At 33.8% G+C, this 16,947-nt stretch overlaps 1 protein-coding gene across 1 annotated transcript; it reads right to left on the reverse strand.

Moving 5' to 3' along the window:
- Window positions 1–3,623: 3,623 nt before the first annotated feature.
- LOC135744067 (phospholipid phosphatase 3-like) lies at window positions 3,624–16,724 on the reverse strand. The gene is made up of 6 exons (XM_065262022.2): window positions 16,414–16,724; window positions 13,096–13,253; window positions 11,619–11,899; window positions 9,084–9,141; window positions 8,799–8,975; window positions 3,624–6,074 (listed from the first exon to the last, which is right to left on the reverse strand). Exons 1-6 carry the CDS (start codon window positions 16,541–16,543, stop codon window positions 5,946–5,948), a joined length of 933 nt encoding a protein of 310 aa, XP_065118094.1. The 5' UTR covers window positions 16,544–16,724; the 3' UTR covers window positions 3,624–5,945.
- Window positions 16,725–16,947: the final 223 nt, after the last annotated feature.

The raw sequence follows: 16,947 nt of genomic DNA on the forward strand, positions 1-16,947 counted from the left end.
GTGCTCAAGTGCATCATAAGACAACAGAGTTACAAGGTCACCTGCAGGACAACCAGCAAATTGCACTCCTGCAATGATGATAATGTAATGTTTTAAATGTATATTTATTTATTGGGTTCTTCTTTGTTTATTTTATATTAAATATATAATATCATATATTAAAAATTCAAATGGGAAATCAAATTTAAACGACTAAACAAATTAATAAAGAAGGAAAACGTATTTTGTACAAATTGGTAAAAGTTTTTTGTATTTTTGTAAAAGTTGGTAGCAAATTGATAAATGGTTCCTACCGATTGCTGCTATAATTCATCTAAAAATAGTTTTGAAGGGAAATGGCATCTATTTAAAGAAACCAAATAAATATTTATGGTACAATGCAATAATCCATAATAATAAATAAACATAGATAATAAACAAAAAATAATAATAATAATAATAATCTAAACTATAATAGAAATGCCGAAGGCATTTCGCCGTGGGACGAGTCATAACTAAATACGGAAAATAATATTTCATTATGCACAAATGATTAAAACATTTAAAAAGTCATTCAACAATATTGAAAAATATTATAAAAAATATTAGTGCACATCGGCTGAAGATCATTAGCATAAACAAGCTTCTGCTACAAATTCGATTTATTCTATTGGTGACATTTCAGCACTTGACAAACGGATAGCGACTCGTAAGTAGCACTTAAAACCCAGCTGCGAGTGATCGTTTCACGTGCATCTTTGGGAAACGCACGTAAATTAACAACGAATGTTCGTTAAGTAGCTCGTAGAAAGCGCTCTTAAGTGCCAAGTTCAATCGTTATCGGGAAACCCAGCCCTGGTTTTGCCGGTAACAATTAAAAAAAAAATGCACAGATAGGAAATACAATTACTCATGGATTTCAATTGGTTCCTTGCCTTGATGACTATTTATCTTAAATGTTGCGAATTCTTTACATTTGTTGATTTCTCGAGTTAATATTGATGTCTGGTGGAAATTTCATGTGAATAATCTCATTGGAAATATGTACTGAAAAAAATGTTGATGCATTCAATACTTATTTCCCCCACTGTATTTTTATGTTACTTCAACTTAACAAATTAACTTCATGATGCATTTTTTTTACTGTGTTGTCTTGCTTTAAAATTACAAAATGCAGGGACTGATCAAGATTTTGCATAACAAAAACCTACTGTTACACATCTAGATTGTTTAACAATGTTAAATCACACCTATTCATCTCGATTATAAAAACAGTGTGATAACAGTGAATAACTATACAGCACTAAATGGAAATAGTTGGTGGTTTGCCATGTACAGAATTTCAGAGAGGTCACGTTCATTGAATCGAGTGTTTATGTTCAGTCAGCAGTATTTCACTTTCCGTCGATTCCCCAAGAGAGTCGCTCATGAACATATGGAGGTAATTTGAGGGAATTCTTTAATGACAAAAAAATGTAAAGAAAACGGACCTAGTGTTTGAAAGAAGCGGAAAGACGTCTTAAGAGACTGGGTGGAGGTCTTCAAAATCATTCCCATCTCTCATGGTTTTCATCCTTTGCACATATATTTGTTTGTAATTTTACTATGGTGAAGTTAAAAGTAAATGGGCAAAATTGAACAAAGTACATCCACAATGTCACACACATCTCTTACAGTTTAAAGGCTATAAAAATATTTTAATAAACTTAGTGTTGTACTTGTACTTGCAATGAATGCATTAAAAACATTTTCAGACATTTGCTTTGTGTTAGTTTTTATGTAGTCCTTTTCACCAAGACAATCATATTTCATTAACTCTTTCATCTTCAGTAAACCATCAAATCCAAACAAACGTAAAGCTGTAAAAACGTGATGGAGTTTATTTGTATTTTAGGCTCATGAGTCTGGGAATGTGTTAATGTTGGAGAAAATGAGATGTGAGTTTGGCCACATAAAAGACATTCCTGCGTGTATGGTTCCAGGTAAAACATTAGCAGGGGGAAAGCCACTTTTGATTACATTTTCTAGAGCAACCCACTTCCTTTGAGAATTCTTGTTTGGATTTGAAGAGGCAAAAAGAGTTAATGCATGAGTGTGCAGGTATCTATACTCCATTTTCTTTCCACTTTGTATTTACATATTGACCTCTAGAATAAGGTAGAATAACAGGATACGGGTAAATATACCAATATATTTCAGGGTGTGTACTGGCGCATTTTATCCCACTCTTGTGGCAGCCAGTGACTTCTTTATCGAGGGTGCACGATGTCAAGGCATGTATTTTACGTAAGTGTATGTATTCAGCGCGTCATGTCAAAATACATGCCAGCTGCAGACGCTACTAAGGGCACACACGTCGAAAGGGTTTATGATAAAAAGACGCTTATGTTTGCCAGATAATCGCTTAATCTCATGTGAGTGTCTCTTTTATCATAAACCCTTTCGACGTGTGTGCAGCAAGCACGTATTTTGACATGACACATAATGCACATAGGTTCACATGACACAAGGAACGCACATTTTGACGAGCGACACAAATTAAGCTCCTAATGCTGTGTTTACACCAGCCACGGTAGAGCCGTCATTTGTGAGTGATTTCAATGCTAAGTCAATGTGAAGACGCGTTGACGTGCGTCTGGAGGTCTCATGGCGCAAATTGAGCGTCTGGCGCAGTACGCGCAAATGGTGCTTTTTGTGCATTTTGAGTTTGACGAACAGGTATAAATTATATTATAAATTACATGAACATTACAACAGATCCCCTTCATAAAACAACCAGACACTGAACTATATATTTAAGGCACAATTAAAAAAAATTCTCTGGGTGTGTTGTATAATGTTGCATTGTTGTCAAAGCAATTCATACTATTTGACTCAAATTCAGTTTTATTTTATTGAAAATGTATTTCACATTTTTCCCAGGTGGCATTGTTTCACAACAGTTTTGTTCTTTTGGTAAAAACAATCAATTTTTTTAAAAATCTGGAGTCACATTAGTGGTCACTAGTGGTCGTGCAATATACGCCAAATACCAATTTTGCGTGCATATGCCAGTCCTTCCCGTTTCTTTGGTGTGTAAGTGTGTATTAGTACATGTTAACAATATGCAAAAGTAACAAACCCCAAAGTAAACGCTGAGTTATCGTCTCCAACGTAAATCTCTTCTTGGACTACAAAAAAACCCCGGAACTATACGCTATGTGGAAAATAATGTGTATTTTAACCATAAACCACGTGAACACATTGTATTATACTGAATACTAGGGATGGGCATTCGATTAAATTTTTTTAGTCGGTTGTCGGGAGAATTAACGATCGACTATCGATTAATCATTAATATTTTTATAATAAAAAATAATTATTTAACTTTTGTTGAATACAAAAATACAGCGTGTTTTCCTCCATGAGACCTTTGTTACAAGATCAACTTGTGGCAAACAGTTAAACTACATTTAGTTAGACAAACGGAACATATATGCGCTTGAATATGCGGTGCTCTAAAGCAGCGGAACCTGCAGCTAGGAGCCGCATTCTTAAACAGAGACCTCGTTTCCAAAAAATCATGACCTCTTCATGATTATTTTTTTTAAATCAAAACGGAAGGTCACAGATAATGAAGTATGGTGTCAAATATTGCACCCTGGTGGTAAAATGTTGAATTGCTGCCACACAATGAAATTAATGGCGCTTTTCCATTGCATAGTACCCCACGGTTTAGTTTAGTTTGGGTCGGGTCAGCTTACTTTTGGGAGCTTTTCCATTGGGTGCAGTACGTAGTACCCGATACTTTTTTTCGTACCACCTCGGTTGGGGTCCCAAGCGACCCGAGCTGATACCAAACGTGACGCGAAAACACTGTAGATCACTGATTGGTCTGAGAGAATCGTCACGTCATCGCTATAATGTAAATATTAGCTTTAGCTTACTGCTAGCTTGCGCTGTCTCATGCAAACATGTTGTTATCTGTGTTCTGCTATAAGTTTCCAAACACCCTTTTAGCGATGAAAAACATCCGCAGGTTGAGAATCCGGGAAACCATAACAGTTTTTCCAGACTTGCAGTTTGTGGCGGCACATTCGCGACGTGCACGTCCGCATTATATATGCTTATATGCAACTTGAATGAGGCTCAGCGGAGCGCCGTCGACTGACGCCACGGGTCGGGTGTTTGAACAGAAACTGTCATGTGAGACAGAGGTAGTTATAAACGCGATGTGCAAACATCTATTTGTGGTGGCCAATTTTAATTTTGTGGCAGACTGAGAAATAAATGAATGTATGGGAATGTACAACAACGCTCTCACGTGTATGATGTCACAGCAGTAGGCAGCGTAAATATAACGACACGCCTATAATCCCTCCCACTCCGAAGCGATACTAAACTCGATGGAAAAGCTAACCACGCCAAAGTGAGGTGAGCTGACCCGACCCAAACTAAACTAAACCGTGGGGTACTATGCAAAAGCGCCATAATTTAATTGCTTCAAGACACACGCTACGCTAGGCAACGCAACCTGCATTAGATAAAAAAAAGGATTCGATTCATCAATAACAAATTAACGTCATCGACTAAATTCTTAACGATCAACTATCGATCGTCGATTAATCATGCCCATCCCTACTAAATACACAAAATAACATTGTTTTATAGCAGTGAAATAGGTGCACTTTAATACGGCACATCTTTTCGTCTTCGTTTCAGTTTTTTTACCATTGTCACTTAGGTTTGAGGTTAGAACAGCTTTTTGTTACATAAAATGACATCCTAAGCCAAACCCCAATTCTAACCCCAACTCAAAGTGACCATGGTTTAAAAAAATTTACAAAAACATGGAGAAACCTAAATGACATCCTAAAGAAAATCTAAAAAAATCCAACACCAAGCTACAATGGTTTAATAAAAATAAATACATAAAACTACACGAAAAGATGCACTGTATTAAGTTAACGGGAAAGACTGGCGTATCATATGCACCCAAAACTGAAATTTGGCAATACACAACTTTACAGACCGCGTGCTATTTATACGCACTTTATGAAAATGGTTTGGTATAGCAGTGCCACTAAATACAAAGCAAAACACAAACATAGATACAAGTTGTTGGTTTCTGCATTTAAACGTTGTATGTAAACAAAACTTCAGAATTACAAAGATTTACACACTGTAAAAAATACTTTGCTGCCTTAAAAATTTTTGTTGAATCAAATCAAATTTACAAGTCATTTCAACTTACTATTATTTATCTTGACTAGAGATGAGTTGTTACAACTACAGGCAAGTTGTTATAACTTATAATATTAAGTTGACTTTTCTCAACTATATTTTATAAGTTGTGACAATTCATCTCTGTTGACATAACTTGTAAATTTGAGTTGATTTAACAAAAAAATTTAAGGTAGCAAAGTATTTTTTTACAGTGCAAGCGTTTGTTTTTTACCTTCTATCCAGCAGAAGGAAGCTCTGTAAAATCTGCCCATCCATTCAATCGCAAGCTGTTTACTATCACACATGACAATCTTGCTTTTCTATACACAAAACAACACACTGTACACAAAAACAGAGTAATGGACAGTTGCACAGTTTTAAACATTAGATACAGATTTTCAAGTCTTCTGAATATGCTCTGTATTCACATTGTTATACAAGTAACTGTCTATTGTTTAATCATTTCAACTAATCATCCTTCCAGAGGCACAGGAAGTTGTTTAAAAAAAGGAAAGTTTTCAAGTATATAATGTATGCTTCATGATACGAGATATATCATGTCTGTCATGTTATTTCCTGCAGTTGAAAATAAAAAGGTTGTTGTTTGCTGCGAGAAAAATGTATAGCATAAAGTTATACATCACAGATGGCACTAAATGTTGATTGTATAGTGGTGTCAATTTCCTTATACATCTATACTTGTACATACATCTACTGTATTCAGCTTCAGCCAATCTGATTGAATCCAGTCACAGTAGGCATTATGCTATAGTGAGATGGTTGGTCCGCTCCCTAATGTCTACAGATAACAGACGGTCTATCTTTCTGGTGGCATCTGGTAAAGAAGAGCTCCTGACTTTTGACCTGAAGAGGTTCGACACATAAAACACCTGGAAATGACAAGAAACATGGTTATTGGTAAATGTGACCCCCTAATAAATATTTCCAAACTTAATTCATAATTAATGTGTCATGCACAAACCGGTTCACTCCTTTATTTTTATTTTTTAAAAGGCCACTTGCTTTGACCGTTTACTGTGACATCTTATTTATTACAGACAATGCATTTACACATTTCTTACTGTGGTTTAAATGCCCAAAAAACTTTTAGGGACAAATGTTGATATTAGAGATGCACCAATACATCGGCCCATATTCGGTATAGGTCGATAAAAGCAATTTTTCACACAATCAGCCAATTGTCGTGGTTGGTATAAAATACAGGAAAGATGTAAACAAGTTTGCAGTTGTAAACTGTAAAAAAAATATGGTAGCAAATTCTTTTAATTACAGCAAAGTCTGTCGGATCCTTAACTGTATTTTTCATGGCCAAGTTTTGTAAACTTTTGTTAATCGTGCATTCAATTAATAATGATCTTAACACCATAACAACGGTGGTAAAATGGACGGCCAAATGCCGAATCAAAGTTTAGATCATCAGCAATAGTAAATGTAGAGATGGTGCACACACACACTGTAAAAAAATTCGTAGAAATTACAATGTTATTGCAGCTGGGTTGCCGGTAATTTACCGTAGATTTAAATTTATGTTATTTACTGGCAAGAGTTTGTTCAAAGTAAAATAAATTTTAAATATTAACAAGTCTTTATCTTTACAGAATAAAACTATACAATAACAGCCTCATGCAAAGCATTCTGGGAACCAGAAATCATCATCAACCTTTTTCTGTTTTTTGCTTCAGATTTTGTTTCCCAGAACGCTTTGCTTGATGCTTTTTTTTTTGTTTTACTCTGTAAAGACAAAGACTTGTAAATGTTAAATGTTCATTCAACTTTGAACAAAATGTTGCCAGTAAATAACATAAATTTAAATCTACGGTAAATAACCGGCAACCCAGCTGCAATTTCTACGGATTTTTTTTACAGTGCAGTGTCATTTACACAAATACAAAACACTATAATGGCAACACATAAAAATAATGCACTAAACGTTAAAACAAAAATGTAACATAAAACAATCTAATGTATAAAACATAAGTTGAAACATAATTATTTCAATTAAATATCAGCAAATGTGAATAGTCATGCAGCCAGGGAATTATGGGAATGTCCCTTTTTACCATAAATTTTATGGGGACTTGTATTTCTAACTTACTGAAACCACAATTTTAACAATATTTTACCATTAAAGTATATATGTAAGGAATAAATGACGACAGGCCGTTGAATTATTGTATATAATGTATAATCCCATTGAAAATGACATTTTCATCATAAAAGTAAGGAATAATTGATGACGGGCCGTTGAATTATTAAAATATTTTCAAATAATTTATATAATAAACAAGTCAATTCCTCTTATACACTGACAAAAAAACTATTCATTCAGTTTACTCAATTTTTTTTAAGTGGTTGCAATCAATTTATTTTGTATTTTTTTTATTATAAAGTTTTTTATTTTATTTTGCTTTTCAAAAATTTTTCTTAAAAAAATTGATTGCAACCACTTACCTTAAAAAAATGTAGTAAATTGAACGAATTTTTTTTCAGTGTATCACAGTTACCACAAACATTGCTATGGTGCCTATTTTTAAGATATATTTTATATTTTAAGTTAGGTGTGCGGTTTACAGAAAAATAATCAACACCCATAGAAAATATCTCAACCAATCAGAATAAAGCATTCAACAGGCCCGTGGTATAATGTGTGATAATTAACACCTTTAACTTTCAAAAAAACATAAATGTTACTTTATTTTATCTTATAATAAAATATAAGGTTTTACTTAAGGAAAACACCACTGTTTTTCAAAATTTTACCATGTTCTTACCTTAACTTTAAATTAATACATACCCATATTTTTTTCAATGTGTGCACTTAATCTTTTTACAGCGCATGGTGAATGTGTTAGCATTTAGCCTAGCCCCATTCATTTCTTAGGATCCAAACAGGGATGAATTTAAAAGCCACCAAACACTTCCATGTTTTCTCCATTTAAAGACTGAGTAAGTATGGTGACACAAAATAAAACTCTGTGATTTTTTTAAGTGGATAAAAATGAGAACTATATTGACTCCTCCCCCTCTCGTTTAAACTTCCATAAATATTTCTGCGTCCGTTCTGATGTGCTTTTCTGCCTCTTTTGATTGCCAGGATATAATCTGCGCTGATCATTGGATGTTTCTAAACGTTCAGCCAATGTCCGAAAGTGCTTTTATCTGCCGATACCAATTATCGCCCGATAGATCTGTGCATCCCTTGTTAAATCTGCTTTTCCAGTGCGTTGGAGACTTCATTTTGATAGTCCACTTTAGACATTCGATTAACTATAAATAACTTTGCAATTACATGTCAATAAACTCTCATTAGAGTATTAGTAGACTGTTAGGAGTAGGTAAAGGGTTAGTAGAATAAGTCAGCACAGTTGCAGTTACTCATAGACAGAATAATGTCTGTTGGGGGATCATTACAATGAAGTGTTAGATATTAAGCAGATACTCTATTGACTTATAGTTAGTTCACTTTAATTTATTTTACGATCAAAATAAAGTGTTATCTCTAATGCCAATAAATCACAAAATACATATATTTAATACTGTATGTAAAGAGTGTTGTCATTGCATTTCTTTGAGTATAAGAGACTTGATCTTACAGTGCAGTACGACACGAGAGCTCCCTGAACAAAGCCTGCGAGTATGTCACTGGGGTGATGTTTATGATCAGAGACGCGTGACAGCCCGGTGTAAAACGCCATCATGATCAGGGTGAACTGAAAGAGCGGTCTGAGAACACGAGCACCTCGCCAGGATAACCGGGACTGCAGGTACAACTACATGATCAAAGACAAAACTCATTAAACATCCACACACAAGCACATTTATTATAAAGACACAGTAGTTTGAAAGTAATGAGCCATATGTAATGCACGAATACTTACAGCTAAATACAGCATCGTGTACATGGAGAATGAGGCATGGCCAGAAAAGAAGGATTTCCTATAATCATAAACGAAAAATGATGTATTATTATAATCATGATTTATTCTTTGTCAACAGTCAATATACAGAGAAATAGAAAATATTTTAAAATGTATACATTTATGCATTTCAGTTTAGATTTGGGGTTTTATTGATGGTAAAATATTTATGACGTATCTGTAAAGAACATCTGATGGCTGCATTCATAATGAATGTTCTCTTTGACTTTAAACAGTAATTTTTTTAAATTTCATAAAAATCTAATATTTTTTTAATAAACTCAAATGAATATTACTTTGAAAAGACAAACATTTGATGAGCTTCTGGTTGCCACAACATGTCTATGAATAACACCTCAGTTTACGTTGAATGTATAAAGTCATTATTACCCTTCAAAGTGTCATAACATTTTAATTTCAATATTTTTATCACACAACTGTTGGGTCAAAATTACTAAAAAATTCTTCTGAAAGTTCCTTTCTTGCATTATTTGTGCACAGTTTGTGTTGTATTTGCTGTAGCTATTATAAATATTTCAGTGTGGCTTTAAGGTTCATACCTTGCAGAAGTCAGATAAATCTTCAAAAACATGGGAAACATAGTTCTGAAGTTTTCTTGTGAATCTCGTGTAAATTATAAATTCAAAGAAATATGTGCACATCCGAGGGAAACGTGAACAGGTACTTGGTTTAAAGAAATTAAAGGGGCGGTTTCCCGGACAGGGATTATCTTAAGACAGGACGAGGCCTTAGACTAACTAAGTTCGTTTAATTAGGAAATACTGTATAACTAGTTTTAACAAACATGCCTTAATAAAAACATTACTTCTGTGCATTTTAAAGGAAAACAAAGGGCACTGATGCATTTTAAGATATGTCAGTTCAAGTTCTGTTCAGTTTGGACAGCTCTTACATTTATTTTAGTCTTGGACTAGTCTAAACCGTCATGTGCAGAATTTTTGTGAAACTATCATGGCAAAAGTTTATTTAATTTTTGCTCCATGTCCCCTTATGGGCTCCATATGAAACTCATGCAGAGAAAATACACGTGTTTTTCTGTAAGTGTAGTTTTTACACTGTAAAAAGTCATTTTTTAGGTTGATCCAACTTTTACTGCAATTGGTAATGCAGCTGTAAAAATTTTTCAACTGAAATTCTCACTTTTTGAGGTGAAAGATGTAATACAACTCTATGGGCTCTATCTTACACCCGGCGTAATGCAGCGCAATGCGCGACGCAAGTGTCTTTTGCTAGTTTCCACCCAGCGCAATGATCATTTTCACGTTTAGCGGTGCAAATGCATTTGCACCCCCTTTTGCGCCGATGGGCATTCTGGTCTGAAAACGAGGTGTGTTCAGGCGCATTGTTGGGGCGGTGCTATATTGAGGCAACTAAAATAGACTACGCCATTGACCAACAAAAACCTGCTCTAAAGTCTAAAGTCAATGGCGCAATGTGTTTTATGTTATTTAAAAAGCTCATTAGTAATACACGCCTATAAACGGGACGACAACGCGGGTTTGCTTATCACATACATGAATGCACAGCAGCACAAAACACTTTTAAATATGAAAGATTAAAGGATTGAATGTAAAAGATTATTATTGAGTCTCTTGGACATAAATGAGGACTGATTATGAGACGTTAGAAGACGCAAAGAGCTGCTTCACCTGCAGCCTTGTAAGTAAATAAATTTTTTGCTTTAGACCAATGCATCTATTTTTAAATGTTTTTAAATGCTATCTTACGGATTTATTGTACATGATGACTCTGTACCTGTGGATATGGTGAGATGAGAAACATTTTAAGTAATGCTTTGTAGAAAATCCCATGGCGCTGTCCAAGTGCTGAAACGCTTTGGCTCTCATGTTAATCTAAATGTACGTTTGTAAATTCTTAATCTCTTGTTTGTATTTTTAGAGTACAAACTTTTTCTTGCATATTTGCAAATTATTTTATGAGATTACATTGATTATTTAGGATATCAATACATTTACAGCAATTAAAAGCTATTTGTACTTCTATGACTGAAAGAAAAATGCTTTTAAAAGGTTTTAATTCAATTTTTTTTAATTTCAATAAAAATGAAAACACCACATTTCTAACATTATTCTTAAACTGGTGGTTTTCTTCCTCAAATTAGTTTTTCAGTTTACAAGGTCCGTCATCTAAATAGGGATTATGCACAGCACCAGCACAACTGGCTTTTAAAGGGGATGAGAGATAAGACTTTATTGTACGTTACGCCCAAAAACACACCCATTACTCATTAGGAGAATATGTACAACCCTTTTCAGACCATGCGCTCAGCGCACAAACCATTTTTCCCATCGTTAAATTAGCAAAAGTAGTATCGGACACGCCCATTTAGACCGTGTGCTTTAGACAATGCGCTTAGATCGTTAAAATAGGGTCCTATAGGTACTTAAGATTAACATGAGATTACAGGTTGTGTTAGGTGACCTTTAAGAATACACAGTAAATCATACTGCATACCTGGCTTCCTGAACTTTCCCATCATCTCCTGTGCACCTGTACTCAGTGATGTAACCCAGGGAACAATTCACTGACGTCAAATCGGGCTGGCACACATCCAGGAAGTGAGGTCGTAAGCGGCCCACAGAGACTTTGGCAATATCGGTGAAAGACTGACTGACCGCACAGCCGAACATGAACACACCAACTTGCTTGTAGAGAGTGGAGATGTATGGGTTTCCGACAAACGTGTTGGAGCTTTTGTGAAGGTATCGAATTCGGTAGCTCTCACCTATTGTGATCTGGGAATGTCAAAGGTCAGAAATGTCTGATAAAAATCTAATACCGTTAACCAAAGAAAAGTTTAATCAAGTTCAGTAAAGAACAAGGAAACTCAAAAATTATCATGTATCTAAAATAATTTTTTGTAAAATGTTTGGATAGAAATCTTTTGCTTTAAAGTCCTCTTGGTTTGATATGTTAGCATCTAGTGCTATTCATACATTTTACAATAAGATTGTATTTGTTAACAATTAGTTAATGCATAAGCTAACATGAACTAACAATGAACAATACTTCTATAGCATTTATTAATCTTAGTTCATGTTAATGTAAATAAAATGTCAAAAGATTAATCGTGATTAATCGCATACAAAATACAAGTTTTTTTCCGCATAATATATTTGTGTGTGAATTGTGTGTATTTATCATCTAAATATAAATACACATATACATGTATACATTAAAAACAATTGTTTATGTATATATTTTTATTTATATATAACCTAAAATATATTTAAATCTAAATAAATATTTATATACATAAATACGTAAATGTTTCTTAAATACATATATGCATGCGTGTGTATTTATATAATTACACACAGTGCATACATATATATTATGCAAAAACAAACTTTTATTTTGTATGCGATTAATCTCGATTAATCTTTTGACAGCCCTACAAATAAGTTCTAAATAAAATAAAATAAAATAAAAATCTTGGAACAATAGGCATTGCTGTTCTCAAACGCCAGGGGTGTGTCTGCGCTGAAACCACACCCACTTGAAACTCCACAATTCAGTACTGAATAGTTCACAGTCTTTGTAATGTGTTTCAGCAATGCATTTCTAACATTTATAACGATATAGAAACAATTCTCTGAAATGAATGTACAAGATCTTGAACTAACATTACAAAGAATTAATAAATGCTGAAAATCTATATTGTTCATTGTTTGTTCGTGTTACTTAAAGCATACTAATACAACCCTATTGCGCTACCTAAATGTGCACTGTAAAAATCAGCTGTAATTACTTAACTTGTAACTTACTGTAGAAGATAATAAATGTAAAATCTACAGTAAGATACTGGCAGCTAGTTGCCAGTAATACTGTAATTTCTACATATTTTTTTTACAGTGTGACATAAGTGTCCAAATATCTTTTGGGCCCGCACTGTATATATTTTCTCCCAAAAGTATAAACACAGACTTACAGAAAGAATGACGATAAGCATGCCGGCCGCTGACAGAACGCCATCGCTGATGGTGTCTCTGTGTTTGGCAGGATATTTGATGGACTCATCTGAACAATAGAAACCACGTCTGTAGGGTTTCACAGCTCCAGACTCTATAATCAGAAATGGCAGGGCAGCTACAGGCACAACGAAAGAGAGAAATAATCAGTTAAGGGGTGCAACATGGGGTGTGCTGTTATAATATGATATACCCTTAGAAACCAGAATGTTATAGAGACTTGTAGGGTGAGTCCCCTGGACCTGGTCTACCAAACACCCAGCAGCCACTCAGATCTCCATTAAAAAAATGTATGAATTAGGCTTTAAAACACTTCAACAACACTGAACTGAACATTATTACACTTCACTTTAGTTTTGAAAGTGGTGAATATGGTTTAATAGGTTATTATGCTAATTTCCTATAGAGAAATAAACAATTAGCCAGCAGTATTTATCATGGTTTCATGTTATAGTTCAAATCTACACTGTAAACTTTTACTGTAGTTATGTAGCTGTTTTCTAGTAACTTACTGTAAATTTAAATGGCAAAAGTTTGTTTAAAGTTAAATGAACATTAAACATTAACAAGTCTTTGTCTTTACAAAATAATACTATGAAATAACAGCTTCATGCAAAGCATTCTGGAAACTAAAAATCCTCATTAACATTTTTCTGTTTTTCCCTTTAGATTTTGTTTCCCAGAATGCTTTGCATGAGGCTGTTATTTATAGTTTTATTCTGTAAAGACAAAGACTTGTTAATGTTTAATGTTCATTTAACTTTAAACAAACTGTTGCCAGTAAATAACAAATGTACATCTACAGTTAATTACTGGCAAACAGCGACAGTAATACTGTAATTTCTAACAAAAAATTAACCATGTATAATCTGAGAGGCTAAACTAATTGATTTAAAATGAATTCAGAACACGTTTAGTTTAAAACAAAAGTATTATAGGTGGCAAAAAAAGTTATCTCTGGATATACTTAAACAACCTGATCTCACAAATTTCCGCGGTAAAATCACAGAAAATTTTTCTCATTTATCCATGTCGTCACGAATCTCTGCATTTGTCCATGTCCGTACCGCAGACTTTCTTTTCCATGTCAGTTTCACCTATTGGTTGCTCAATTGTTTTTCCTATTTTAAAACCATTTTCGCTTTGGTTTGGGTTTAGATTTGGTGTTTGGGTTAGGATATCACTTTAACTAATGGTTTATACTTTTTTTTTTTTTGGTTTTTAAACCATTGTCGCCTGATGTTAGGGTTAGAGTTGGGTTTGGGTTAAGATGTTATTTTATGTAACAAAGTCATTCTAACCCCAAACCCAAGTAACAATGGCATAAAAATGACATGACAATAGTGCAACAGTTTTGTTTGTAAAACTTGTAAAAGCTTTAAGTACGATGAACTTGATTCTCACATTTCATGAGCACCATAAACATCTGAGTGCTGAATGCAGAAAGGAAGCAGATGTCAAACCAAGAGTACTGAGGTATGTCAGAAATGTGGAAAAAATATAGCATAAGTGAAATATGAGAGTATTGACAGGGCAGGGAGCTTAAGTTTGTATAGTTTCTATGCTTTCCGATAAGTTGATATTAATATTTAAATTCCTTCATGCGCGTTATATCCTCCATTATCCGGCTGGTTTAACAACAATCATTCGAAAGTGTGTACAGTTTGTTGGGAAATTAGCTCTTATTATATCAACATTTTCTTGTTTAAAATTAAAACACATTTAATCCCACCAAAAAGTTTATATTTATAAACCTTTAAAAATGTTATCGAATGTTTCGGTCCATTTCCTGCACATATGGAAATAATAAAGGGTCTCAATTAAATATGTGCAGTTTCTCACGGATGGTGCAAAAATGTCAAAGGACCAGAGCCTTTACATCCTGTTTGAACCATGAGAAGATGATGGCTGCATAAAAGCCCCATAAACAAAGGGTTATACATGTACACTGTAAAATTATGTAGAAATTACAGTATTACTGGGTACTGGTAACTAGCTATAGCTATAATATATTAATATAAATTAATACATGTTTGTAATTATTCTTTCAAAAAAAAAATTTACAAAGACTCTTTAAGATGTCTAGTATTAATGTATGAATTCACAATTATTTAATTTTGTTCAGTGGTCATGGAATGAGTAAACATGTTAATGGCAAAAAAGTGACAGGTGGGATAAGACGGTACATAACATTTACAGATCTATACTGTAAACACTAAAAAAATATTCATTCAATTTACTCAATTTTTTAAAGGTAAGTGGTTGCAATCAATTTATTTAAACACATTTTTTTGTTTTGTTTTGTTTTGTATTCCTAATTTTTTTTGGTTTAAAGCTTAAATAATTGATTGCAACCAATTACCTTAAAAAAAATGGGGTAAATTGAATGAATCATTTTTTTCAGTGAAGTAAATGTTTGAATCTGAAGTTATTTAAACATACATTTTGTCACTTGAGGTAAAAAAACGAAGGTACATTTTTTCTTAAATTACACTCTTTTTTTGAGCCAGCATTAGGTCAATAATGGAAGAGCCCAGCTTGCTGGGTTGTAATTTCAACACAAAATGCTGGGTTGTTTTAACCCAATGTTGGGTCAAATACAAAAAAAAAAATCGGGTTATATTGAAAATAACCCAGCATTTTTTCTTTTTTGAGTATACTTTAATTTGGTAACACCTAAACTATTTAAACTTAAATTTTCACTTAAAGGGGGAATTTACGTTGAAAAAACTTCAAATGTATAGGCGTAACCAATTAAAGTCATTTTTTAAGTTGATCCAACTTAACATTTTTACAGTGTATACAGTTGCAGTATTAGTGCAGGTTGCATCAAAGTTTCACAATGAAAAAGTTACAGTGAATATTGCACTAAATGGTATTGACATTAACAAATATATTTTTTTAAATGCTGAAAACTAAATGCATTAGATAACATGAACAGTTAATGTTAATAACATGCACAACTTTAATGTAATGTGTTACCATTATACCACATTATCCCACCAGTAACAACTTTCACCGACCTAAAAACACATTTTTCCATAAAAATTTTTTATTGGTACGACACATTGGATTAAATGGATTAGGTGCAATTTCAAAAAGGACAAAATAATAAAACGGATAACCTGAGATTTAAGTGGTAAAATTGTAAATTCATCTGCCACATGTTACAACAAACCAGATGATCTGAGGAATCCTTCACATGAACAATAGAGGCTTAAAAAATACTTAATACCAGGTGATGGGAAAAAAGTCTCATTGAATGCTAAATGACTTACCAAGAAACAAGCAGAAAAGGTCCAGTCCGACCATCAGTCGATTTCTTCTGTAGTCTTTGCAGTCATTCTTGTTATTCAGTCCGTTGCTGCTGTCTGCAGTCATGGCTTTCTCCACCAATAACTGTTGCATTTATTAACCTTGATTTATCACTAAAGACTCAAATCTAAAACAACAACTCACAATTAAACTCAAACTACTAAATGCAACGTATTCTCCTTCTAACTGAAAGCACAACGACGTGGTTTTGCTCGGTGCCTTTGAGGACTAAACACTGCACTAAACTAACAGCACTCCAACAAACCCTCTTTTCCAAAACGAACAGCCCCTCCACCCCCTCTCATTGGCCTTAACTCAAACCACATGGTGTCCATTAAACCAACCAGGGTTTGTAAACCTGACAACTTACAAAACGGAGACTCTCCATAGCACATCTGGAATTGTGTGTTATATTCATACAGCAGATTTCTCATATCTGAAGTAATAAAATAACACTGTCAACATTAGCAGATGCTGTAAAGCAACCTGCAATTCAA

Source organism: Paramisgurnus dabryanus, chromosome 6, assembly GCF_030506205.2.
Source record: "Paramisgurnus dabryanus chromosome 6, PD_genome_1.1, whole genome shotgun sequence".
Lineage (NCBI taxonomy): Eukaryota > Metazoa > Chordata > Actinopteri > Cypriniformes > Cobitidae > Paramisgurnus > Paramisgurnus dabryanus.

Bases quoted from the DNA above. Each gene is read 5' to 3' on its own strand.
- LOC135744067 (XM_065262022.2), bottom strand. From the start codon at position 16,543: ATGCAACAGTTATTGGTGGAGAAAGCCATGACTGCAGACAGCAGCAAC. The intron at 8,976-9,083 runs GTAAGTATTCGT...TTGATCATGTAG, and splicing joins ACACGATGCTGTATTTAGCT to TTGTACCTGCAGTCCCGGTT. The intron at 6,075-8,798 runs GTAAGATCAAGT...TGTCATTTCCAG, and splicing joins CTCTCGTGTCGTACTGCACT to GTGTTTTATGTGTCGAACCT.